The 25555-nt window shown below is 43.1% G+C and overlaps 1 protein-coding gene across 1 annotated transcript in view; it reads left to right on the top strand.

Moving 5' to 3' along the window:
• LY86 (lymphocyte antigen 86) overlaps nucleotides 1-25555 on the top strand; it is a 59441-nt gene that overhangs the window by 7345 nt on the left and 26541 nt on the right. The window contains exon 2 of the mRNA XM_025445073.3: nucleotides 24791-24877. Coding sequence (XP_025300858.1) covers nucleotides 24791-24877 — 87 coding nt within the window. The remainder of the gene's footprint in view (nucleotides 1-24790; nucleotides 24878-25555) is intronic.

Genomic DNA, 25555 nt, shown 5'->3' on the forward strand with positions numbered 1-25555 from the left:
TGAAGTTGGCAGCAGGGCAGGCACTTTATCTGACCTCCAAAAAAAATCTTTAATTACAAAGTCAAAATCAGGTCACATGCATCTGAATAATCCATCAAGATAGTCAAACAGGACAACTAATCAGACTTTAAAAATGCAAAGCAATCCTGGCAACAACTCCTCCAAAATAAAGGGTAAGCTGCAAATGACCTGGCTGCAGAGCAAAGCATGTTGATAAAATGTTCGTAGAAAAGTTATTTTGAAACCGCCCTTGGAGGAAAGGGAGGCGAGGGAGGGGGAACTGCTTTCCTCAAAGCCTAATAATTCTGAAATAAATGGAGCATAAAACAATACAAAAGAAGAAACATTATTAAAAAAATAATAATAGTAATGGAAAATATCACCCGCCACATAGTCATTTAACAGTACTTTAAAATATTGTACACAGAAAGCAATTTCTCTCTTAGTTTATTTTCCTGGATTCATAGGAATATAAATACTGTGTAATTAGAGAAAAGTAGATAAATAGGCAGGGAGACAAGAATGCCATTTCAAAGGGATAAACGGGCCCTCAAGATTAAACAGTTAGCTGTTAGAGACATAGCGAGGTCTTTTTGCTCAAACGTAAAGACAGAAAGTTGATTTTAAAAATATATATTTGTAAAAATATATATTTAATATATATCATATATAAAATATATAAAACATTTTAAATATATATATATATGAGTGTCAAAATTGAGACACAGATATTTAAACATGCGAACAGAAAAAAGTTGAAAGTGGACAGCAGCTAGAGGAGTGCTTGTAGGTGTGCTCCTGCCACCAAGCCCCTGAGCTTCCCCCACTGCTGTGAGGTTGTTCTCGCCAGACCTCCCAAGGTGTACTAATTCTCCAAGTACTTTAAAGAGATGCTGAGTCCCTTAGTGAATAGGGACCCATAGAAGGGAAAAAGGCCAAGAGCCTGTAAGTCTTGGAGGCTCTTCTGTGTGGGCAGGAGGTGCCTTCCTGGGGGGTGTTCACTGCTCTTTCCACCTTCAAGCAAAATCATGAGAAGCAGCTTTGCCCACGTTTTGGAGTGGAATCTTTGAAGAGGTAGAGGTAGGGGAAGACTGTCATCCGGCTCTGCAGCTATTTTTGTGCAAACTTCAACACAGACAATAAGCTCCCAAAGTCCCCACAGTGTGGGGTCCCGGGCAAGGCTTCAGACTCTGGATGGCAGAAGAGGGAGCACGGGGGACCAAAGCAGCTTGTTTGCTCTGGGCCAAGGAATATGAAGGTGAAAGACCCTCCCCACTTCCAGCCCCAAACGGTACAGCTGGAGAACGCGGCAGAGGCCAGCAGGCACCAAGCTTCTGGTGATGAAGGAGCACCCAGCTGGCAAAGCCCTCTGCAACGCGGGTAAAGGCAAGCTAGAAGGCGCAACACAGGAGCAGCGCTGGTCACACATGCTGGAGGATGGAGAGGCAGGTGCTCCCTTCCATAACTCAAACAGGGCTGGCATTTTAATGGAAAGAAAAGGGTGACCCGCGCAGGAACTGTGTGTGGTGTGAGTTGGTGTTCATTCTTTATGGGATGTTTTGTAAAGTAATACTCCGGGCCCCTGATCCAGTAGCTTTGTTCTGAAACCCTAGAGGAGCCAAGTGAGCATCGGAAGAGGTGGTCTGGGGTCCACCAGAAACAGCGCTTTGATCATCCATCTGGGTGCAGCCGATGGATGACTCATGTGCAGTGGACAATGTGCAAGTCGCATCTGCCAGCTTCCTCGTGAGATCCAAGAAGGCGTCATTGTGTGTCCCTTCTTGAAATTCTGTACCACTTCCCTCCATGGCTCTCTGCCTTCAGGACAGAAGTGTGTGGTAACCAGTCCAATGGCTAGCAGGAGAAAGAAAAGATCCTCAGCCCAGAAAATGCTGCTGCGAAGCACAATTTACAGTCGAAGAAGCGCTGCCAATGGGCTCCTTATTTGAAGCCTGACATGTCCCCTTATGGCCAGGTGGGCACTGAGCCAGCCCCAGTGAGAAATCCAGAACAGAATGATTAGCGTTCCCTCTGCTTATTAGCCACAAGAATCTTTCCCCATAGCTGCGATCTTTCCTACTCAAGGGTCCTCCATATACCTTAGTGCTCAATTTAATCTTCCTATACCATATTATAAAATCCCTTTGAGCCATTAAATACTACTTATACAATTAAGTCAAAATTTTGTAAATTGAACAAATTAATTTTATTGCACACATACATACATTGGTCACACTTTTATTAATCGGATTATCTTGAGCATTTAACCTAAAACAGATTTCCTTAAATGCTTTAAAATCTGCAAAAGCAGGCAAAGCAGACATGAATTATCACAATGATTATTCTACTGACTATCCTTTTTTCTTAAACTACAGTATCTTTCAAAATATTGGTAACATGGGTTTACATTTATGTCTTTAACATGGTTACATTGCTATTTACTCTTTCCTGCATTCTTTTATCTTCCTGGGGTTATAGTCATACTTAATACATCTATTTTCCTAGGTGTCTAGGATGCCCCAGACCAAAGATATCCCCTCAGACTAGCCAAGGACACAGGTTCCAAGTTACCAATCCATTGATTCTGGGATTGATGTCTGGGCAGCAAGCCCTCTTTACTTAAACTTGACCTACTACATCCTTAAGCCCCTTCCTTGCACAAAGTTCCCTGTATCCTGGTGCCTTTCCCTCGAATGATGTGTGTTTCCCAGGGTCATTGGAATGTTCTCACTGTCCTAGCATTATTATACATTAACCTAGTCTGTCAGCCTTGCAGGAAACTTACACCACCCATGTTAATGCCAAATATATAATTAGAGGGGTTGTTTAGAGGAAATGATGGATTTGGTTTGCACAGTTGAGACTCATCTGCACAATGTTTAGCTGACTCACCAGCTTAGAACATAGGACTGAATTGCCCTTCTACTTGTATCTTCTGTGCTGATTTTGTATCTGGTGCTGATTTGATTGTCGTCCAGCTTTCTATCCAAATTTTATATGAGGCCCCTTGAGCTCATCAGTCCTGTTTCATTTTTTTTTTTTTTTTCTGGTTCAGTCACAACTCCTGGTCCTTATTCTTACCTACTTCCAAAGGTAGAGAAAAGTGCATTGTTTTCTCTGGTTTATCCATATGGGTGGAAACACTGAATCTCCAAAGAACTAAGAATGAGGCTACGTGCTCATCTAGTGCTTGGGATGTGACCCGACTTCCTTCCCGCCATTGTTAGTGCTGCAGCTCCCAGACATGCTTGCTAAGTAATTCTCAAAGACAGAGTCATGAGAGACAAGGTCTTCAACTGCTCAAAACAACACTCACTGTCTTTCTGCCTCTTCATGGAAACCATCTAGTATTGCTAATTGCATTTCCCCAACCAGCAGAAAGCAAGTCCTCCCACCCTACCCCCTCCTCAAGGACAAACAGGACAGGCCACAGTAGCACTTCCTTGCTGTTTACAGTTCTGTGGCCAGGGTAGCTAATCACAGTTTGAAGTGGTGGGACAGCTACAAATATAAGAGAGGGACATACAGGATGAGGTTCCTGGAGTGGCTCTACTCCTCTGTGAGGCCACGGATCAGTTTCTTTTTTTTTTTTTTTTTTTAAAGATTTTATTTATTTATTCATGATAGTCACAGAGAGAGAGAGAAGCAGAGAGACACAGGCAGAGGGAGAAGCAGGCTCCATGCACTGGGAGCCCGATGTGGGATTCGATCCCGGGTCTCCAGGATCGCGCCCTGGGCCAAAGGCAGGCGCCAAACCGCTGCGCCACCCAGGGATCCCCACGGATCAGTTTCTAATAGTCTGCCTTATGGCATCTACTGTGGTTGTGGATGTCATGTGACCAACTATCTTTCCACAAGCCCGGCATTTGCAGGCACATAGAGAGAGGTCAGCACTTTGCCACTCTTTGTCCACAGGCTCAGGGTAGAGTGGGGGCCTCTTACAGATTTGGGAAATATCCTGGCCAGACAGAACCTCAGGGCTTCAGTGCAACTGTCTCTTTGTTTGGAATAACTTGAACTAGAGAGGCAATGCATCCTAACCATGGCCACAGAGCTTCATGGCCACTGAACCCAACAGGACCTCCCAGGTCAGCTCTGCTTCCTCTTGCAGCATAAAGGCCATGATGGGTGAACTCACCCAATTTCAAGTCAAAGATATCACATACAGCAAGATCAGACCTCCCTTTCCTCCTTTCCTATAGATTCCTACCTATATCCCCAAAGTGCAAAAGATTCTCTTCCTATGCAGCCCTTCTCTTAAGGCAATTTTTCCACACCCTTTCTTACCCGGGATCCTATAAGACAAGAGCCCTTGTATATACAGAAGACCTATGACCTATGATGGCTCACTTATAATACTAAGACCAACAGCTCTATAAATGTACTCTGATTGCAGATCCTACATAGAAATGACATGGTTTTATGAAACAGTGAAAGCAAGAGCATGCTTAAAATAGGGCTGCCTTGTTCTGTGGTATGAACCTCATAAGGAATCTAACAACAGTTAGTAAACTAATAACGGGACAGGGTGACATCTGATTAAACTATTATAGATGACTTGGGCCCCCAAAGCCCTAAACCCTGATGCCAGCTTCCTGCTTCTTCCAAGTCTTTACCCATATATAGAAAAGCTTGCTAAGTGCAGCCGACTTCAGCCATCAGGCAAATGCCTAACTGCCCAAATCCTTCTGCCCCCATTCCATTGGAGTCAGCTGGTTTGGGTCTGAATCATGAGTAAAGGCTATTCCAAAAGAGATGTCCTAGGAGCCTTCACTTCCCCCAGAGAGTCTCATTTCTAGCCTCCACTGACCTCCACTGAGCTGTTTGGGATCCAAGTAGTAAGGAGAGTAGGCAGGAAGATAATTTTTCCAGGGTGAACAATAGCTTTTCTGCCTCACACTTGGCTTTGTTTTTAACTAAAGAGCGGTTCTTATGAGTGTGTTCATAGAAAGAAGAAAGAAGAAGAAGAAGAAGAAGAAGAAGAAGAAGAAGAAGAAGAAGAAGAAGAAGAAAGAAAGAAAGAAAGAAAGAAAGAAAGAAAGAAAGAAAGAAAGAAAGAAGAAGGAGGACGAAGAGGAGGAGGAGGGAGAGGGAGAGGGAAGGGGAGGGGAGGAGGAAAGACTTGAAGAAAAATTGTCAATGGTTCTTAGTTTATTTGAACCAGCGGTTGAACAAAGCACAGGCTTGCTAGTGAGTATCAAATGCTCTGATTTTTTAATGCATAGCTGGTCTTGCAAGAACATGTAGGAAGTCTCCAGGAATGAAAACAAAGAGAAAGCCCAAATGCAGAGGAAAACCAGCACTGAAGCTATGTCCGCCCTCAGAAAATTTGTCCGTCTCCAGGAACCAGAACTCAGGCTTCCGTGGCTGTGTGGGCGTCTGGCAGCATAGTCCTGTGCTGTACAAGATGGGAAATTGACCCCTCCATGAAGCTTGGTCCTTCAAAAAGTTAAATCCACAATTTAAAAAAAGTGAGTAAGAAGAATTTCAGGAAAAAGCAGAAGACAAGAAAACTTATCTAACTTACCTGGCCTCTGGAGAAATAAATTTTCCCTGAGAACTAGTAGCTGCAGACCAGAGGGCCTATAGGTTTGGGGCCAAAATATATATTATCTTCAAGACCCAGGAAACTATAAGCCTAGAAATTAAATTATAGACTTTTTTTGAACAAACAAAATCTAGAGTTTGCCCCCAAAAGAGTCTCAGTAAAGAACCTTTCTAAGGGATACTTCAGAAGGAAATAAAATGATATCTCAGAAGTTAAGTTCTGACATGCAAGATGGAATGGCAAGCAAAGAATTAGTAAATTTGAATAAGCAATGAATGTAAGGATGATGATCATGTCCAATTTGCAAAGGGAATGTATTTGTTTTCCACTGTTGCATAACAAATTAACACTTAGCAGCTTCAAACAACAAACATTACTAGCTCATGGGTTTTCTCTGCAGGGGTTCAGGTGTGGCTTAGTTGGGTGTCCCTGACATAGGGGTCTCTTGAAAGGCTGAACAAGGTTTTGGTCTGGGCTGCAACCACCTCGAGGTTTGACTGAGAAAAGATCTGCTCCCAAACTCCTACGAGTATGTGGCTAGAGTCAGGTCCCAGAAAGGTCACTCCACGCTCACTCACATGGTTGTTAGCAGGATTCAGGTCCACAGTAGCTGTTGGCTGGAAGCATCGGTTCTTTGGGATGCTCAGATCATGACGCCAAGCTCCCAAAGAGCAAAGACTCTATGCAATAGAGTAAAAGAGGACAAGAAAGGTGTTTTTTTGTTCTTTTTTGGGGGTGGGGGTGGGGGTTGTTGGGTGTTTTGGTTTTTTGTTTGTTTGTTTGTTTGTTTGTTTTGTAGCCTAATTTCAGAAGCAACATCCCAACACATTCGCCATACTCTACTGCTGAGAAGCAAGTTGTTGAGTCTCAGGGGAAAGCCTCACATAATGGCGTGAATTAGGAGCAGAGACCACTGGAGGTGGCATTGGAGGCTGCCTACCACAAAACAATAATTCAGCACATACTCCAGGATAATAATAGCACAGGAAGGAAGGAGCTGGGGATGGGGCAGAAAGCATTCTAATGTCCTTGTCCTCGAATTTCTCAGGGAGAAGATTAAAATCATGTTTACTTTTGCAAAATGAAAAAGTTCTGTTGCCGTCTGGTTATACAACAGTGCGAATAGACTTAACTGAACTGTATGCTTCAAAAAGATTAATATAATAAATCTAAAAAAAATATAATAAATCTAAGGCCATGTGTTTTTAACCACAATAATGAATGAATGAATGAATGAATGAATGCTAAGAGAAAAAGTAAAAAAGAAAAAAAAGATAATGTTTCATTTTAAGCTTTATTAAGTAAAATTTTCATGTTAGAAATTTAAAGGTCACTATTTAAAAACCAAGCAATATAGTATATCACTTTCAAATTAGGAAAAGGAAAAAAAAAAAACATTTAAATACTTGAATCAATTCAAAGGAATGTTGGGAAGAAGGGGGGAAAGGAGCATAGAAAGATCAGGACATTAAGGAAAGAAAACCCAAATATAAATGAGAAATAATTATAAATGCATCAAAGACTCTATTTTATATGAATTGACTAAGGTAAACTGATTTTTTTTAAAAAAATAAAAAAAGGAATACCAGTCTCAACTTTAAAAATCAGCTTCTCTCTCAGAGCACCTGGATGGCTCAGTCAGTTAAATGTCTGACTCTTGATCTCAGCTCAGGTCTGGATCTGAGGGTTCTGAGTTCAAGCTCCATGTTGGACTCCATGCTGGGCATGGAGGCTACTTAAAATAAATGAATAAAACATGGACCTAAAACATACCTTAAAATATAGACCCACAGCGAACATCACATTTAATGGTGAAACACTGAAAACATTTCCTTTAAAACCAAGGAGACAAGCAAGCCTACCATCCCCACTTCTATTCAGCATTGCACTGAAGGCCCCAACCAGCAGCATCAGACAAGGAAAATAAAATATTTAAGGACCTAAAAGGAAAAAACAAAAATGTTATTATATGCATACAATAGGACTGGCCATGCAGAAAAACCTAATCTAAAATTATTGGAATTAATAAACGAGTTGCCCGAATAATTTCTTTGGGGACCAATGCATGACATTATTCCAGACCATAGCTAGCATGTGTAGCTTTGGTTAATTCATTTTCACAGCTGCAGAGTATATAATTATTTGTATAGGCTACAGTTGTATCCATTCTCTTTTTGATTAATATTTTGGTTGCTTCCAATTTTTTATAATTACAAGCTGTTGGCAGCACCTATTATTTATTTCTCTTTGTGTCAGAAAAGGTTTCCCAGCTTAGGACTTTTCTTTCCACATCTCGCAGGTTTAAGCCCAGGCAAAGGTATTTGGAATTGCTCTAGGTTCACCAGTCCTGCCTAGCAATGTTACCACACAATAGCAGTTTTCAAATGTTATTTTCTGAAAACACAAGAGCAGATGGCAAGAAAAGGCTGAACACTATCCAAATGGTTACAGCAATGACGTGAAAGAGAAAGGTGAAGTGCTGAGTCAGGGGTCTACTTAAAACATTGCTGTGAGTGATCAACATGTGCCACATTTAACCTGAGTGTTGGGGGTGGGAGGCAGGAAGGCCGTGGGCATGCGGCAGGTGCCCTGTTCTCATTTATTAATCTGAAGTCAGGTTTCTCATCTTATCTTTCTTGTCAGTTTGCTATTTTCCAATATAATTCTTTTTTTTTTATTTTTAGCAAAAGTATTTTTAATCCTCAAACCAGGAGGGAAGTAATAGGATTGTGTTGATTTGGGAAGCAGAGAAATGAGCCCTTTCTTTGCTTAGGGGGTTTATTGTGCCTGCAGAGGGGCTGCCAAGCCAAAGGCAGCTGATTCTCTCCTCTTCTGGCATCGACCTGTAAGTGCTTGTAGTCCTATATTATTCATGCCATGGGGTCTTATTCCCAGGGTGGTCTGTGTAACACAAGCGACAAAGTGCTAATGAGAAGTTTCCCATAGAAACGTCTCCCTCCTCCCTCTCAGGGAGAGCTCTATTGCAGAGCTGGGGCGTGCAGCAGACCTATTCTGGCTCTGTCTCACAATGTGGGGGATACAGGAAGAAATGATGAACTGGTTTAGGGGATGGGGAATTCTGCTTCCCCGATTTCAGTACAAGACCCTCTGGTAGAAATGCCGGGACCCACTTTACAATCTCAGGAAATCTCCATGGTATCTTTCGGAAGAGTTGATGCCACATCCTGGAGACAGTGTGTCTCTTATTCTTTGATGAAGAAGGAGCCGGTGAGCCTCCTTGAACACTTCTTCTTCCTTCAAATGCTTCTCTATGAGGGTACCATTGTCTTCATTCTAAATCAAGGTGGTCACATCTGCAGACAGTGTCACTGAATGGCTCCTTTGTCAACCTGCTAAGTGAAGAGGAGGGTCTTTACACATGTTATAGATGGAGTGTTTCCGTCTCCTCAAAATTCATAAGCTGAAGCCCTGAACTGCAATGGTATTAGGAGATGGGGCCTGGGGGGGAGTTGCTTAGGGTTGGATGAGGTCATGTGAGGGGAGTGCTCCATGATAGGACTAGGGTCATTATAATAGGAAGAGACCAGAGCAAGCTCACTGTCTCTCTGCCACACCAACACACACTGAGAAGGTGGCCATCCGTAAACCAGGAGGAGGACCCTCACCACAAACCGCATCAGCCAGCATCTTGGTCTTGAACATCCAGCCTCCAGAACTGTAAGAAATAAATGTCTGCTGGTTAAGCCACCCGATCTGTGATAGTTTGTTACGGCAGCCCGACAGACCTAAGACAACGCGTCAGCTCTGTCGATAGGCTTGCTTCCTAGGAAAAGTGTAAATTGATTTTTTTTCTCTTGTGGGTCTGATGGGGGATTGGAGGCAGCATGGACTATTCATTACCACGTGTGGGGAGAGCAGTACCTGAGGAGGATGAAAAAATCTATCAAGTTGATCTCATACCAGAAAGCATTAGGGAAACAAATCTCAAGAATTAACACTTGTTCTGCAGACCTCCATATGATGGAGTGTGAGCCAAAACTGCCTCAGGGGTCCTGAGTGTACAGCACTGGGAAGGGAGGCTGCTGGCTAAGGAAGGAAGCTCCTTGCCACAATCATCCAACCCGACCCACCCCATTCAGGCATTAACAATAATTCACCATGGCTGCCTGTGCACCTCATGGCTCCTAGTATTTGAACCATTCCTAGGAACATTCTTGTCCTGTCACTGAGGGAGTCTTGTCACACTCTCCAAAGCTGAGGAGGTATAGAGATCATTGACCTCCTGTGGGACTATAAGCTCCTCCTCTGATTTTAACCCTAAAAAACAAGCTTTTCTAGCAAGAATCTTTCTTTAAGAGGACTTGCCTACATTGCTGGAGAGAATGTAAAATGGACAGCCACTCTGGAAAACAGTGGGTCTGTTTCTTAGAAAACTAAATATTTATCATATTACACGGCCATCCCAGTCCTGGCTATTTATCCCAAAGAAGTGAAAACTGTGTCTATATAAAACCTGTATGTGAAAGATCATAAAGACCTTTATTTGTAATAGCCCCAAACTGGCCAAATGTCCTTCAGCAGGTGAATGGTTAGACAATCCATGGTTCATCCACACTGCAGAGTACAGCTCCGCAATAAACACAAATGAGCTATTGATACACACCACGGCCTCAAAGATCTCAAGGACAGTATGCTGAATGAAAAAAATACTATCTTAAAAGGTTACAGACTTTTATATTATATATATACATATATACATATATAATATATACACACACACATATTTATTTATAGAACATTTTCAAGATGACAAAATTATATTGATGGAGAACAGATTAGTGGTTGCTAGGGGTAGGAAGGAGGATAATTTTCAAAGGGAGCATAAGGAAGATCCTTTGTATCTTTTTTTTTAAGATTTTATTTATTTATTTATGAGAGACACAGAGAGAGGCAGAGACACAGGCAGAGGGAGAAGCAGGCTCCCTGTGGGAAGTCCGATTCGAGACTCGATCCCAGGACTCCAGGATCATGCTCTGGGCTGAAGGCGGTGCTAAGCCGTTGAGCCCCCCGGGCTGCCCTGTCTCTGTATCTTGATCGTGGTGGTGATTACATGCGATAAAATTACATAGAATCCCACAGGCACATGTGTGCACATGGATACACTTGTGAGTACCTATAATAACTGGTTGCATCTGAGGGTGGTCTGTAGACTGTACGAGTGCTGACACCTTGGCTTTGAGATCCAGTTGTGTAAGATGCCACCGTGAGGGGAAGCAGGTGAAGGATACACGAGACTTCTCTAACTTTTCTTTGCAGCTTCTTATAAATCTATCATTATTGCAATATAAAAAGTTAAAAAAAAAAAAAGACCCGGCCTCTAGGTTTGAGCCCAAAGCCCCACATCCTATTCATGGGTTCTGTCCGCAGTTGAGCTTCCATGGCCCCAGCCTCTAGGGCATCTGAGAAGCTGGTACCAGAAGAAAGTGTGAAGCTGAAAATGGGGCCAAGTTACTCCTTCTCCAGGTGAGGAAAGAGAACTCAGTGAGGGGGGTTGATGGCTAGCTGTCACCTTGACTTAAATTCTGAGGTAAGTAGAAATAGCTATTCCTAGTACGTCTAGAAAGAATCCCCTACAACGGTTATCCTAGGAGGCCAAAGTGATACAGAGATGGGATTTTTGTTTTTGTGGAGTGTATGCATGGGGGGGGGGGTGTTTAAGGGCTGCAAAGGGTAAGCCGGTTTTGTGTCAAACTAGACATCCATGGCATCGTCATTTAGTTCCACATGACAGGCAAGTGTCCAGCAAAGTCAGAGAAAGGGTGAAAACTCAGAGATTACCTGCAAGACACAGGCCAGTGATTGACAGTAGCGACTCTTCTTTTTTTTTTTTTTAATTTTTATTCATTTATGATAGTCACAGAGAGAGAGAGAGAGAGGCAGAGACATAGGCAGAGGGAGAAGCAGGCTCCATGCACCGGGAGCCCGACGTGGGATTCGATCCCTGGTCTCCAGGATCGCGCCCTGGGCCAAAGGCAGGCACCAAACCTCTGCGCCACCCAGGGATCCCGACAGTAGCGACTCTTCTTAACCCGAACAACCCCAGAAACGTGGGCTTCATTAAGGTTGGCTCCGTCTTGGGAATGATATGGGAAGAAGACAGAAGTCTATCTTTCTGGTACCATTCTAAACAGTAGAAAAAAGAAAATTAAGTCTTCTGGCCTTGTCAGGATCCTTCCAGAGGTGACTCTAGGATCTTTACGATCTAGAGTGTGCGTGTGCAAACATCACCCACCTGTGACCTCAAGTCTTCGAAGAACCTAAACAGACTTCATTTACCTTCTTTTAAAGATTTTATTTATTTATTTATTTATTTATTTATTTATTTATTTGAGAGAACAGGGAGAGGAGAAGAGGGAGAGAGACAAGCAGACTCCCCACTGAATGAGGACCCCGATGTGGGGCTCTATCCCACAACCCCGAGATCATGACCGGAGTGGAAACCAAAAGTCAGATGCTTAACTGACAGAGCCACCCAGGTGCCCCGGATCAGGCTGCATTTATAATATTCAAGGTGAACAGGGAACAAATGCAGAACAGGCTTGATTACACGAAGGGCTTTGCTGGCAGATGTGACGTTCCCAGAAATCACATGCTCTTTGGGACTTCAGTTTCTATATATGTCATTCTCTCTAGTCCAAGTTTCTTGGAAAAGAGTACCCACAAACGGATAATCTACCTGGGATCATACTCCAGCCCCTTCCAGATGTGTGACCCTGGACACTTTCCTTGAATCCTCACCTCAGTCCCCTAGACTCTAACATGGAGATTATAAGCCTCTGAATCCTTTGCAAGGATTCAAGCTGACACACATATAGTGCTTCGAACAGCACCTCGTGTGGTCAGAGCTACAGAGGGGACCACTGATGACACTCGCCTTCAGATTCTATGGCTAGCGAGTCTCAGCTCTGACATCATCCCCACTTCATGGCCATCCTTGACCACCCATGCTGGATTACACACACCTCCCTTGTTCTTCATTGCACCTTCTAGCTATGCTGTGTGGAGATTGTCTATTTACCTTTCCTTTCTCCTTCTATACTCTGTGTTCTAAAAAGTTGGGGGTTTTGGGGCAGCCCGGGTGGCTCAGTGGTTTAGCACCACCTTCAGCTCAGGGGGTGATCCTGGAGTCCCGGAATCGAGTCCCTCATCAGGCTCCCTGCATGGAGCCTGCTTCTCCCTCTGCCGGTGTCTCTACCTTTCTCTGTCTCTCTCTGTGTCTCTCATGAATAAATCAATAAAATCTTTTTTAAAAAAAATTTTAAAAGTTGGGTTTATACCTTAAACTAACTTGTCTTTGTATCCCCCTTCTTGCCCAGTGCTCGGCCCATGGTAGAAACCCCAAACATGTTTGTGATTGGATCAATAGATGACTACTATTAGGTTTCATGTCCCCCTGTTGAAGTAGCATGTCTAACTCTGTTCTCTGGGCATCCACCAAAAATAAGAAAAGTCCAATTGCTAGCAGGTTCTACAGGCTGCTCTGACATCAAGTATGTGCCCTGAACACAGTCTCACTGGAGTAATATTTATACCCCAGTTCAAGTACTGAGAACTAAGGGGGGAAAGTGATTTTTATGTCCTTACATTAAGAGAGGATGAACTGAGATTGAGGCTTATTAAAAGGGAAATGTGTTAGCAAAACACTTGAAGATGTAAAGGAGCAGGTGAACCATTTCCAAAATCACTTCTATCCCTTCTTCCCTCTGTCTGATTGTGTATCAACATTCTTTTATTCACTCAACAAACAATTATCCAGTACCTATTACATAGTGCAATCAGATGAACACGATGTTGTCGGAGTGGGGAATTCAGAAATAGCAAAGGGACTGTGTGTTTGGGTTGTGTTGTTGTGTTCTCAAATTCTTATGGAGATATTGTCTGGAGAGTTTATAACTTAAATACTATGTCTCTTCTGAAAATGAAAAAGCTGTGCTTTCTGTGTAGCCTGCATTTGTGCCTGTGTCCCGAAACACAGGCAGCCTCTTAAGGAGAAAAAAAGTGCTCAGTAAAATGTAAGTGGAGGAGTTGACATTCCACCCCCAAAGGTCACGGAGGTTTATGGAGAGACACCAAACCTGCACAATGTGACACACTCTGCCCAGAGTGACATTCAAAGCTTCAGAGGCTGACCGTGAACCTTGGTTACCTCTATGGACACAGAGGGCAGAAGAGAGTAATGCCAATTAGGCCACAAAAGACACAGCTGATCTCTTAATCATTTCCTTAATTAAGGCCAGAAAGTCTTTAATTCACATCACAGTCTGGTTTTTGTTTTTTAATTTTGGGGATCGCTTGGATCCCTACCCACGAATGATTGCTCCCACCCCAGTGCAGAGGTTTGAGCCCCAGCAGGTGGCCCACCTGTCCTGATGGCCAGGCTTCTCCCAACCCACGCTTCCCACTTCCCCTCATGTGCCCTCCACCTTACACTCCCTCTTCCCCCAACAGCCCTCCATGTCCACCTTTTTAGCTCTATCCTCTTAGTCCCTGAACTCTCAAGCCTTTCCATGCCTTGGTTAGTGCTTGGCCTTGAGTTGATGTTCCTGAATTAAAATAGAAAAAATTCTCTTAGGGGCTATTCCAAGAATTCTAACTGAGCAGAGCCCTGCCTTTCTTGAAAGAATTCCTTTACAAGTCACTGGGGTAGCTGCTGAGGCCCGGGGGTGCCTGCTGTGCTTCCAAGACATCAGGACTGAGATAATGGGAAATATTTTGTTGTTTCTCTAGAGAAAGAAGTTAGAGAGATGAAGACAGGGAGGGAAGTAGGGAGGAAGCCAGGAATATGGTGAAACCCTCCTCCTGCTATTTTCACAAAATCTGTAAAATTTCTTAGGAAATTTTCTTAGGAAATCCATGAAGAGGTTAAATTTTCAGCCTGAAGTGATACATTGTAGATCAAGAAGCTCACCCATGTGATCCTAAGCTCAGGGAATGAGCACAAAACTTGGTGTGACTTATGACATTGGTTTTCAAACGAGGCTGGACAATAGACTCACCTGAGGAGTATATAAGACTCGTGATGCCCAGGCGGTTTCCAGAATGTCTAGGGCGGGAACCAGGCATCGGCATTTTTACAGAGCTCCTCAGGGGATTCCAATGTGCAGGCAAGTTTGAGAACCCAACGGCTAACCGTGTTCAATGCAATCCTATTAATATCTCAAGGGCTGAGAGGTCCTAGCTGACACCTAGGTTTTATTTCAGAAATATCTATTGAACTTTACTAAATTATTTTAAACCTCGAGTGCTCTTAACATGAAAAAGAAAATTTTAAATAGAAGTTGGTTTCATTTTGTATGGTCACAAAAAGTATAGTCAACATTGCCCTCCTAACAGAATCCACCTTTTTTCCCCTCCAATGATTGAATATCTACCATGTAGCTACCGCTGGTCTAGATGCTTCATGAATTGTGTTTCTTAATTCCTACAAAAACCTTCTAACGCCCTGCTTTGTCATCTGTGCTTTACCAGTGTCCTTTAGGTTGGGAAACAGCCGCCTCTTTGCCGATTAACAGTGACCTAGGCAATCCTAGCAAGCAATCCTTGCAAGTGAGCCTACCCAGCAAGCCCTGCAAAGCTGAAGAGTTTGTCCCCCCTTGCTATCGACCTGAGACATAAGAGGAGCAGGGTCTTGGTGCATGCGTTTGCACTCATTTTGCCTCTGTCCAAAGCTCTCTTTCCTTCTTTTAGTAGTTGACCTTCCTCGCTGTGTATTTATCTCTCACACAGTGTCAGGACGGAGCCACAGCAGGCTGAGTCTGGAGACTCAGTCACTTTGCTGCCCTCCCTCTCAGCCTCTTCAATCACAAAATGGGGATATTAATACCTGAAGTCCTGGTCATCCACAAGACAGGAGACAGAGTCAATGATTCATATATATCTTAGAACCTCCTGATACTTTGGGTTCAAATCAAGTTCTATAAATGAACAAAGACAGGGCTGATGTCAGATGTCACCTCTCAGCCAGTCAGTGAGCCACTACTCACTAATACTTCATATTCCACAGCACCAGACACCAGGGACAAACTCCTCAGCTTTTTATTTTAAGCCATACCTAGATCATGACTTCCAGAAGCAGGAGTAAATTCCTCTCCAATGTGCCCAGCATTTAAAAAACAATCCCAGAGTTCATCTTCATAGCCACAGACAACCAGATAAACCACCTGTACATCATGGCCTGGTTCTTGTTTCATGTCAGAAAACAGATTTGCAGGAAATGCAGAAATGAAATATGAGGCGCATCCTGCTTGTGTCTCAGTGTTACCGAACACTGCCATGGTTCCCAACTTCCTAAACTAAGGAGTGTGAAGCCTTCTGTGGGCTCCTTCCCTGGGAAGAGGTTTACCTGTAGTGAAATGCAAATCCCCACCCTTGCAGTATAGTGGAGATGCATGCTCTGAAGTCTAATTTTCCATTAAAAAAAAAGAAGAAGAAAGGAAACAATCTATTTTTTTCTACCTTTCTATCCCATATGGGTTGACTCCACATTAGTAACAGAAAGTTAAATAATTACCCATACCAAATAGAACAGGCAAGTTCTTTAGATACTTCTAGACTTGGGGAAGCCCTGGCAATTTGGTCACTATTCAACAATAGTAGGGCACTGGGTAAACTGACCAGGTCAAAAGCTTCCTGCTCCACCCTAGTCCCATAGCAGCTAACAGTGTCCAGCACATATTAAACAGCTAATAAATACTATTGAAAGAATGAATGGCAACACTACCAGTAAGCCTGAGTTTTAAATGAAGAGGGACCAGGCCAGGTAGTATGGAGTGTGTCCATAGGAGATGTGGTTTGCACACAGAAGACCACAAAATGATGACCATGCATTGACTGTAGAGTAAGAGATTTAGAGTATACATGTATCTTTTATTGAGGCTATTTGGTCTTGTAGTATTATAATTAGATGCTGGAAGTGTTATCATTCAGATGAGAGCAGAAGCATTTTCTGATTTGCTTTGTATCCTCAAGATCAGGCCCTCTTCCTGCCATATGACAGGTACACAATAAAATGAATAAGAAGCTAAGAATGAATTCCCATTCTCAAGCCACTAAGATGCACTCTCTGTCAGCTAGGAGACAGATTCAAGTTCCTCTCATCTTCAGGTTAAGATACTACACTATGGGATGCCATGCATAGCACACAGCAAAACTGTGTATTTAGGATTCATTGTTGATCTATCCCTAAGATGCAGAAGTTCAAGCAGAACAGCTCCAAATTATTTTTGTATGTGTGTGAGACATTGGTCCAGGTCTTTTGGATCTAAGTTCATCTTCATTACCATTTATCTCTTTACGGGGTAAGATTTCTATTATGGCTCAAAAACCATTGCCTCCTACTGTGACGGAAGCCAACCTCAGGCTATTCCAGGGGAGTGTGATTCAGACATCAAGGCGGCAGTGCAGGTTCACACCCCTTTTCCGTCAATAATGAATTTCCATGTGAGTTTCACAGAAGCACCTAAGTAAGGGACCCAGAGCTTTAAATTTGGCAACACAAACACATCTTCTCACTCAAGAACATAATCATTAAGGTTCCCAGGCAGCTGCAGAGTGTTGCAGTTCTTGGCTTCTTATATTACAGTCGATGTCCCATGATGATGATGCTCATTCCATTTTTGTTATGTTCCATATCAAGAGCCATGTTTAAGCAGTTTGAATACACCATCTGCATATCCAAGATAAAACAAGAAACCAGATCATGTATCTGACCTTGGCGTGTGGATCAATTCCCAAGGAAATGCCACCAAAGGCGCTGGAACAGGGTGGACCTGCTATTATTTGAAATAATGTCCTGACATGGGGGCCTCCCTGTGCTGTCCTCTAGTAACAAGATTTGAAAGGCAGAAACCAGGAAATAACAGAGCAACATAACCAGAATACATTTACCACATTGTAAGTCACTTCTTTATCATCAAAGGCAAGGAAGGAGTCTGAGGGAAGGGGTAGAAGGAAGGCACCATGGTGGCATCAAGGACAGAGAGGAGGAAAGTTAATTTTATGTTGCCATGGTAATGAGTTTCCAGCAAAAGCATCTCTCTTACACATGAAGCCTTACACACCATCCTCTTTTTAGGGATCCCCAGTGACCCCTTGAAAGTTGTCCTACAAATCACATAAGCCAATTAAAACACCCCAATCAAAATATGGCTGTGTAAGAAAAGGAACTCCCAGATCCATGTACAGGTAAGCCTGTATAGTAAGCAGAATACAAACTTGCAGAATTGGTAATCATCTAATAAGCGAAGAAGTCAAAAACAAGGTCGGTTTGTTATTTTGTTTTTTTTGAGAAAAGAATTTAAAAAGATGACAGAGGAACATCTGTTGCTATTTGGCCTGGGCCTAGATTTTCGACTACACTCAGAAACTCCATCCTAAGTGCCACAGCAAAATTCCCATTATTGTGATGACCTCCCAAGCGAACCTCCCAGATATAGGGAGAGAGAGAGAGATTGATACCACTGGCCTCACAACTCAGATTTACTCAGTAATTGCTGGTTCCCACCAAAGCTGGAAGTAAAAGCTCAACTTTTCTTCTCCTAACATCAAACTATCTTTCTCTCCTTTCCATCTATGTATCCAACCATCTAGTTGGATAGTTGTCATGCCCATTAGACTAGATGCTGGTTATCTGATGATGAATAAGCACAGCATAGTTCCTGACCACTCACAGCTTGTACCCTAGTGCAATCTACTAGGTTGCAAACTAGTGACTATTGCCACACTTGCAATGATGGAGCTACACATAGGCTGCCATGAGATACCAGGGAAAGGACAGGTGAAGGAACCCGAGCTGGAATCCTGGGTGGGGTCAGTTGAACTGGATAGTGAAGATACAGGAGACCAAAAGAAAAGGCAATCAAAGGTTTCCTATGTGAGGTCTTAACCTCTCCCAAGACATTTACTGAAAATTGGCCAAATTGATTTTTACACTGCAGATAGAGGTAAACATGTTTTCAGAAAGTAGAAAATAAAAGCAAGAGCCATTTATCCAGCAAACACTGAGTTAGCACCTGCCATTGGAGGCCACATATTAGATATGACAGGAAGGGGAGGAGTAGTCAAACTATAAGAGAATAGACTATGATACAATAATATATAATAGAGCGGTCCTGCCCTTGAGGACCTCACACTGGATGAGGAAGCAAGGCATTATCATATAAAGCATTGAGTAACTACACAATGTAGTCCATGTTACATGCTAAATAATTGACATAGATCATAAATTCATAGGAACAAAAAGAAAGGAGCTTTTGGAATGAGGCTATTATTTCCCAAAGAGGTCAGGGTTAACAGAAGGGAGAGAGATTATTGCAGGTAAGGAAAACACAGATCAAATCATGCCATCCTCTCCCTCTACAATCATCAATGGCTCCCAAGTACAGTCACCTGCTCATTCTTTGTGATTCCATGGGTCAGGACATCCCTACTCGTATGCTCCTGAAAACTCAGATGGCATCTTCAAATCTCTGTATTCCAGGCATTCAGCATAATGCCTGCTACTGGTAGGGGGCGTATATTCATCCCAGAAACATATGGAACCACTCAGAGAAATTTGATTCCCAAGTTAACTACAGACCATATAAGAGCATTGAGGATTGCGAACAGTGAATTGGAAGGACTATTGAGGATTCATTCCAGCAACACAACACAAAAGGCGCCCTGTGATGATGAATACTTTGCATTAATTGGCTAGGCTCTGGTGCCCATCTGCTTGGTCAAGATGTTGTGATGAAGGTATTACCTGGATGTGATTAATATTTACTTTGATTAAAGCTGGTTATCCTTCATAATGTGGTGGGACGCATCCAATCAGTTGAAGGCCTTAAGAGAACATACTGAAGTTTCCAGAGGAAGCAATTCAGTTACAAGACCGCACCACAGAAATGCAACGTGAGTTTCTAGCATGCTGGCCTGCCTGCAGATTTTACACATGTCAGCCCACACCCACCCACAGTCACTCAAGGGAGAGAGAGGAAGAGAGACAGAGAGAGAAACATTGCCTTCATGCAGCAGAAAGAACATGGGGAAACCTAGGAATGGGTTTGGCAGAGACATGGCTAGTGGAGGTGAGGCTTGAGGAATGTCAGCTCTGTTTCAGGGCAGCACTGCTGTAAGAGCGGGAAAACCAGTGCTTCACCCATTTTGCAACAGTTTGTAAAATCTTTTTTTTTTAAGATTTTATTAATTAATTCATGAGAGACACAGAGAGAGATAGGCAGAGACATAGGCAGAGGAGAAGCAGGCTCCATGCAGGGAGCCCAACATGGGACTCGACCCATCACGCCCTGGGCTGAAGGCAGGGCTCAACTGCTCATCCACCCAGATGTCCTACAGTTTGTAAAATCTAAGCAATCAAACTATAAAGGCATGCACATGCACCCATGCACACACACACACACACACACACACACGTACATAAAACCTGGTACAGTCTGAATAAGCTCTGTTCACTGGACCAATGTCGATGTCCTGGTTTTGATATTGTACTATATTATACCTGAGATGTTACAATGTGGGAAAGCAAAGTGAAGGCTAAGTGAATCCTCTCTGTATCTTTTTGAACTTCCTGTGAGAATAGAATTATTCAAAATATAAAGTTAAAAAAAAAAAAACCTCAAGCAGACCCATGAGATACAAAAATAGTAGCATGAGAGTTGGCCCCTCTGGTAACCCTCAAACCACCCAGCAAACAGGCTGCAGGGTGCCTGCCAGGTGATGCCCATGGACTCCAGGATTTAGCAACCCAGTCCTGAAAACACACTAACAGGGAACCAAGCAGAGGGCACCCCTCGACCTGGCAAAACCCATCAAGCTTGTGTTCCTTCAATGAGGAATTACATATCCAGAGCCTGTGCTATTGGGTTTGGCATTCTATTCCCTGGTTCCAGTTGAGGCCCGCAACTAGCTAGAAACTACCAAGACAAGTTTGCCCTCCCCTGGACAACTGCCCAGTTCCAGCCCAGACCAGGAGAGCACAGCCCACCAACAGAGCTTAATGCACAAACATTGCTCTGGAGCTGAGATTCATTAAGACGCTGCCCACACTTAGCCCCACCTGTTCATCTAAGTCTATTCCACCCTATGAATGAGCAAGGAAATGGCTCCAGGATGCACTGGACTGTCACTGCCCTTGATACTGCAAGGCAGATGCAGCTGGCTGCTCCCCTGGATCCTCTTCCTCACCCCTAGCATGATTTGCTCTCAGCTGTTTAGGGGAGCCTGCCCTCCACACACACGTGTCCCAGAGGCAAGGGACTGTGGGGGCAGTTTGGGAGCTTGCTGGGCTCACCCACTGCAATCACTACCCTCCCTTGGTCAGAAGCCATAATGCATGTTGACAGAACAAATAGAAGGAGGTTATAGCACAGAGGCTAAGGAAAAAATGTTTAAAATGAAAAGATTGTATATTGCACGATGAAGCTTTATCTTCTTTCCTCAGCTCATTTGCTGCTCGACAATGAAGTGTCTAGAGGAAACATTTATCTCTGCCCTCACAGCCCGGGAACACCAACTCTCATTAACTTTCCAATTTCATTTCTTCAGAAGATCCAAGTTCAGATAATCCAATTTATATGTATTAAAAATTACTTGTGGCAAGTGTCCAAGGGAGTCCCCCCACTCATCCCCCCTCCAGCAGTTCTCATATTACATAAGAAGGACTACTTAAAAATGCAACCCATCATCTTTTATTTTGGTACAGGAGTCTGAGGCACTTGTCTGGTGATTGAGCAAGTCTTGAAAGCGGCGGCTCTCCACCAGAGGCGGGTTGGTCCCCAGGGGGGGTATTTGGCGACATCTGGAGACTTCTTTGGTTGTCACAACTGGATTGTGGGGGAAGAAGGGGTGGCCTGATGGTATTTGTGGGGGGGGAGGCCAATGATGCTGCTAACGTCCTGCAATGCATAGGCCAACCCCCACAAAAAAGAGAATTATCTGCTAAATGTCCATAAGTGCCAAGGTTGAGAAAACCTGCCTTAACGTTCTCTACAATTTTCTCTACAATTCACTACATATGTAACCTTTATTATTGATTCCACAAACAGTCACTTGGAACTTAGCATAACCTTCAGGCATTGTGCTAGGCCCCGAGGCTGGGAGCCTGTCTCACAGCATCTAGTAGAGGAATAGCAAAGGTATAAGGCAAATACAACACAATTCAGAGCCAGAGTGGAAATGCGTATTCACACTGGGAAGGACATGCCTCTGTGAGGATGGGACTGGGGGACGGGAGGAACAACAACATACTGCATATTCAGTCCCAAATATAAAATCTGATCTCAAATATGGAATAAAAATAACTGCTAGGAAAGATCACCAAGCCCCGAAGCCCTTTGAAGCAATCTGCCTTAATGCTTTTATTACACACACGTATCCTCAGAGAGAAGCAACCTACTGCTTTCTCCGTGACTTTATTCCCTATTAAGATTATTCTCCTAAGAATATTTTCCCAGTACCGAGGAGATGTTTTATTTCCTTCTCCTGCCCTTAGTTTATGCTTTCTATCTACACGTTTAAAATATGGATAAACATGCAGTGTGATACTGTAACTGCTAATCAGCTAAGGGATACATATGTAGCCTCCCCTATCTTTCCTCAGACAGCAATCTGAATCGATTCAGAATTCTGAGGATGCACTTTCCTGAATGTCTGTCTAGTTGGCCTCACTTTTTAAATACTGAGTGCCAGATACGTCGCAGGGACCATTGTCTCCAAACCTCCCGTTCCCATTTCCCAAGCTGAAAGAAGCCCGGGACCGCACAGAAGCGCTTATGAAGAAGTAAAATGAGCATACGAGAAAATGGCCTTTCCCCAGGAAAATTAACAGCCAGATCCAAGAGGGTTTGATCAAACAAAAGCACACCTTAGATTAGATTTGCAAGGCAAAATAGGCTAGTGATCATTTCCACGGCAGATACCACAGACAATTACATATCTTCCAGGTCAGCAATGTGGATGATAAAACTGTCTGGAACACCATCATTGACAAATGTGAGCTCATAGCTAAGCTGAAATTAAAACCAGTTATGAAACAGAATTATCACATGCCATATGCCCGCGCACAAAATATTCCAGGCCATCTTACAAATTAAATCACTAACATACAGCTTTGAGGCTCAACTTTGTGAATACTTCTGCACAATCCTGGGCGGTTAATTTTTGGTCTGTTGGTAAGTCTGGGTTCGAATCTTGACTCTACCACCTTATAGTTCTGGGACCCGGAGAAGTTAATTTAACCTCTTGGAGTCTATATTTTCCCATCTGTGAAAGGAGGAAAACCATAGCTATCTCTCAAGATTGTCATTGGTTGTAGCAGTCTGGGTCCCACGGGGAAAATGCAGACCTTGTCAGTTATTCTAACTGGACAGCGAGGAAGCTGCGACCACACTCAGGGTTAGGAGAGCAGAGGGCAGAGGTTGGACTTCTCAGACCCTGGAGGCTTCAAAGGAGGGCCTTGTGGAGCGAGGCACAGACTGCAGGGGAGAGGAAGACAGCGTCTGTGGCAGAAACTGTCGTAACAGAAGCTTAGGAGCCCACACAGCTTAGCCTCGGCTGATTCTGGGAAGGTGCAGAAGAAAGCTGGACACTGGAACCAACTGCCACTGCCAGGGTGACAGGCCATCTCCAGGTGACACTCTCAAGGACCAGCAAGCATGCAAGGAGGAGCAGGTTCTCTTCCCTGCTCAGTTTCAGTCTCCCACTGGCACCTCTGCTGGCAGATGGCAAAGGAGAAACGTGATTGCGGAGAGCCCCTGCTGACACAGCAGACTTTGGAGGCTGGATTAGAGGCTGAGGGACAATGGCTTAACCCACCACCCATTCATCCATTCCTTACCTACACGAATGGGGTACTTTCTGTGTGTCCGACTGCAGGGCTCTGCGCTACACACTAGGGAGTTTGGGGGATTAAGCAGGAAAGTCTTACAAAGCGCACAGCCTGGTGACAAGACCGCACAGTTAAATATCAGTTCTCTCTCAGGGCCAGTGGGAAACATAAAGGAAAATGAAATAGAGACGAAAACAAACTAAACAAAAACCCAGCTCCTGCCTTTCAGGAGTTTCGTGTTTAGATTAAGTGTTATAGGATGAGTCTAAGAGCAGAGTACAAAGTAATACGTGTTTATTTGCTTTGAAAAAATATTTCAGACGTAATTCTTTTAATATTTCAGGGAAGCCCTGGTGCCCAGGTGGCTCAGTCAGTTAAGCATCTGCCTTTGGATCAGGTCATGATCCCAGAGTCCCAGGATGGGGTCCCAGAGTCTGGCTCCCTGCTTGGCCAGGAGTCTACTTCTCCCTCTGCCCCATCCCCACTCATGCTCACTCTCTGTCTCTCTCTAATAAGTAAATAAATAAAATCTTTTAAAAATAATAATAATTCAGGAAGCCAGAAACTATGCGAGGGGTAATCAGCGAAACCCTCACAAAAAAAAAAGATGGGAATGAGCAAAACCTTACTTAATATTTAGTCCACAGCCAAAAGGATAAGACCATTGCACGTTAAAGAAAGTGCATGAGCAAGTAACCATGGTGGGAATTTTCTGGTTGATTACCTGACCTCAAAACATGGAGGATGGATTCATGATGTGGAGGATGGAACGTGGGGTCGTCAGTAGGACATTTCCTGACTGTATTCTGAGGCATAGATGAGTCACCAAAGTTTTCTGAATGAGCAGAAGGTATGTGTAAAAGGCATTACGTTGCAGTCCTTATCATATCTAGCACAATACCTAGCATATAATGGAATATTTGGGGGAAAAATATTACATTGGCTGAGATGGGATGGGATGAAATTATAAAGGCAAGTCTTAACTATGAAAATCTGCATGTATTTCCCTGTTTTAATTATAATAAATATTTGTGAAATGTTTTGAATAATCAATAAGCAATGTTAGGGCCAAAAGTTCAGGAACTGAAATAATTCAAGCAATGATAAAAATGTTAAGTAATGGTGTAGCCCACCCATCAAGATGCTGTGCTCATTTCAGATCGAGAACCTGCCATTAGAACGTAGCCTTGACCAACACTGACTTTGGAGAGACTTGGAAGGAATCTTGATGGCATCATGAATTTATGCAAAAAAAAAAAAAGTGCTGGTCAATAAGTTTTTGAATCAATTTTAGTGATTCACGTAGAAAAAAATGATATCGTTGGTATGAATTTTTAATGGAAGTTTCCAGAGCATACAATGTACTCACATCTAATCTGTTGTGTTCTTCTTGGCAGATCCGTTACAAGATTTTGGCTTTTCCGCTGACCAGTGTTCTAAACATTTAAAGCCAAAACTCAACATTAGATTTGGAATGATCCTAAGTAAGTAAAGAGTACTGACATGAAATAAAACATTACATAATTTCTTCCTGGTCCACATCCCCAAATACTTACATTAGCTACATTAACTGCAGTAGCTGGCTAGGTGGCTGGCTAGGCCACTGTCCCCACCACTCTGTGGAAGCAACTCTATTTCCATCTTCATTTTTACTTCTCTCTTGGTGACATCTGGATACAATGGAACTCTCACTGAATGCTGTGCTCTTATACTAAAAACACTCTAAGCATTCGTTTGAATGATATCAGCACCTAGAATCAGTATATCCAACAACAAAAAGAGATAATATGGCAAGCCTAAATATTGATATCACTGTGGGAGAGAGCTTTTGCTTTGTTATCTCAGCAACAAACAAGTCTACCACGAGTAGCTTGGCTTATCATTTGCTTTATATCATTTCCCAAATAGCTGATGTAAGTTCTTAAACCTTTGACAAAGGCAAAGATATGTAATATCTTCTCCCTCCACCCCAATCAATGAGGTAGGATGCTGATTGTTTATTTTTATTTGGCCATGCTTTTACAGTCAGTCATTATATTGCTATAGCTACTAGAGTATCTCCCTTCTGAAGCAGTTTTATCGAAACCAGAACAGAAGGATTTAATAGACTTAGCGTGTGGAATCATTCCAGAGAAATGGAGAGAATACTGCTGGGGACAAAA

Source organism: Canis lupus, chromosome 35, assembly GCF_003254725.2.
Source record: "Canis lupus dingo isolate Sandy chromosome 35, ASM325472v2, whole genome shotgun sequence".
Taxonomy (NCBI): domain Eukaryota; kingdom Metazoa; phylum Chordata; class Mammalia; order Carnivora; family Canidae; genus Canis; species Canis lupus.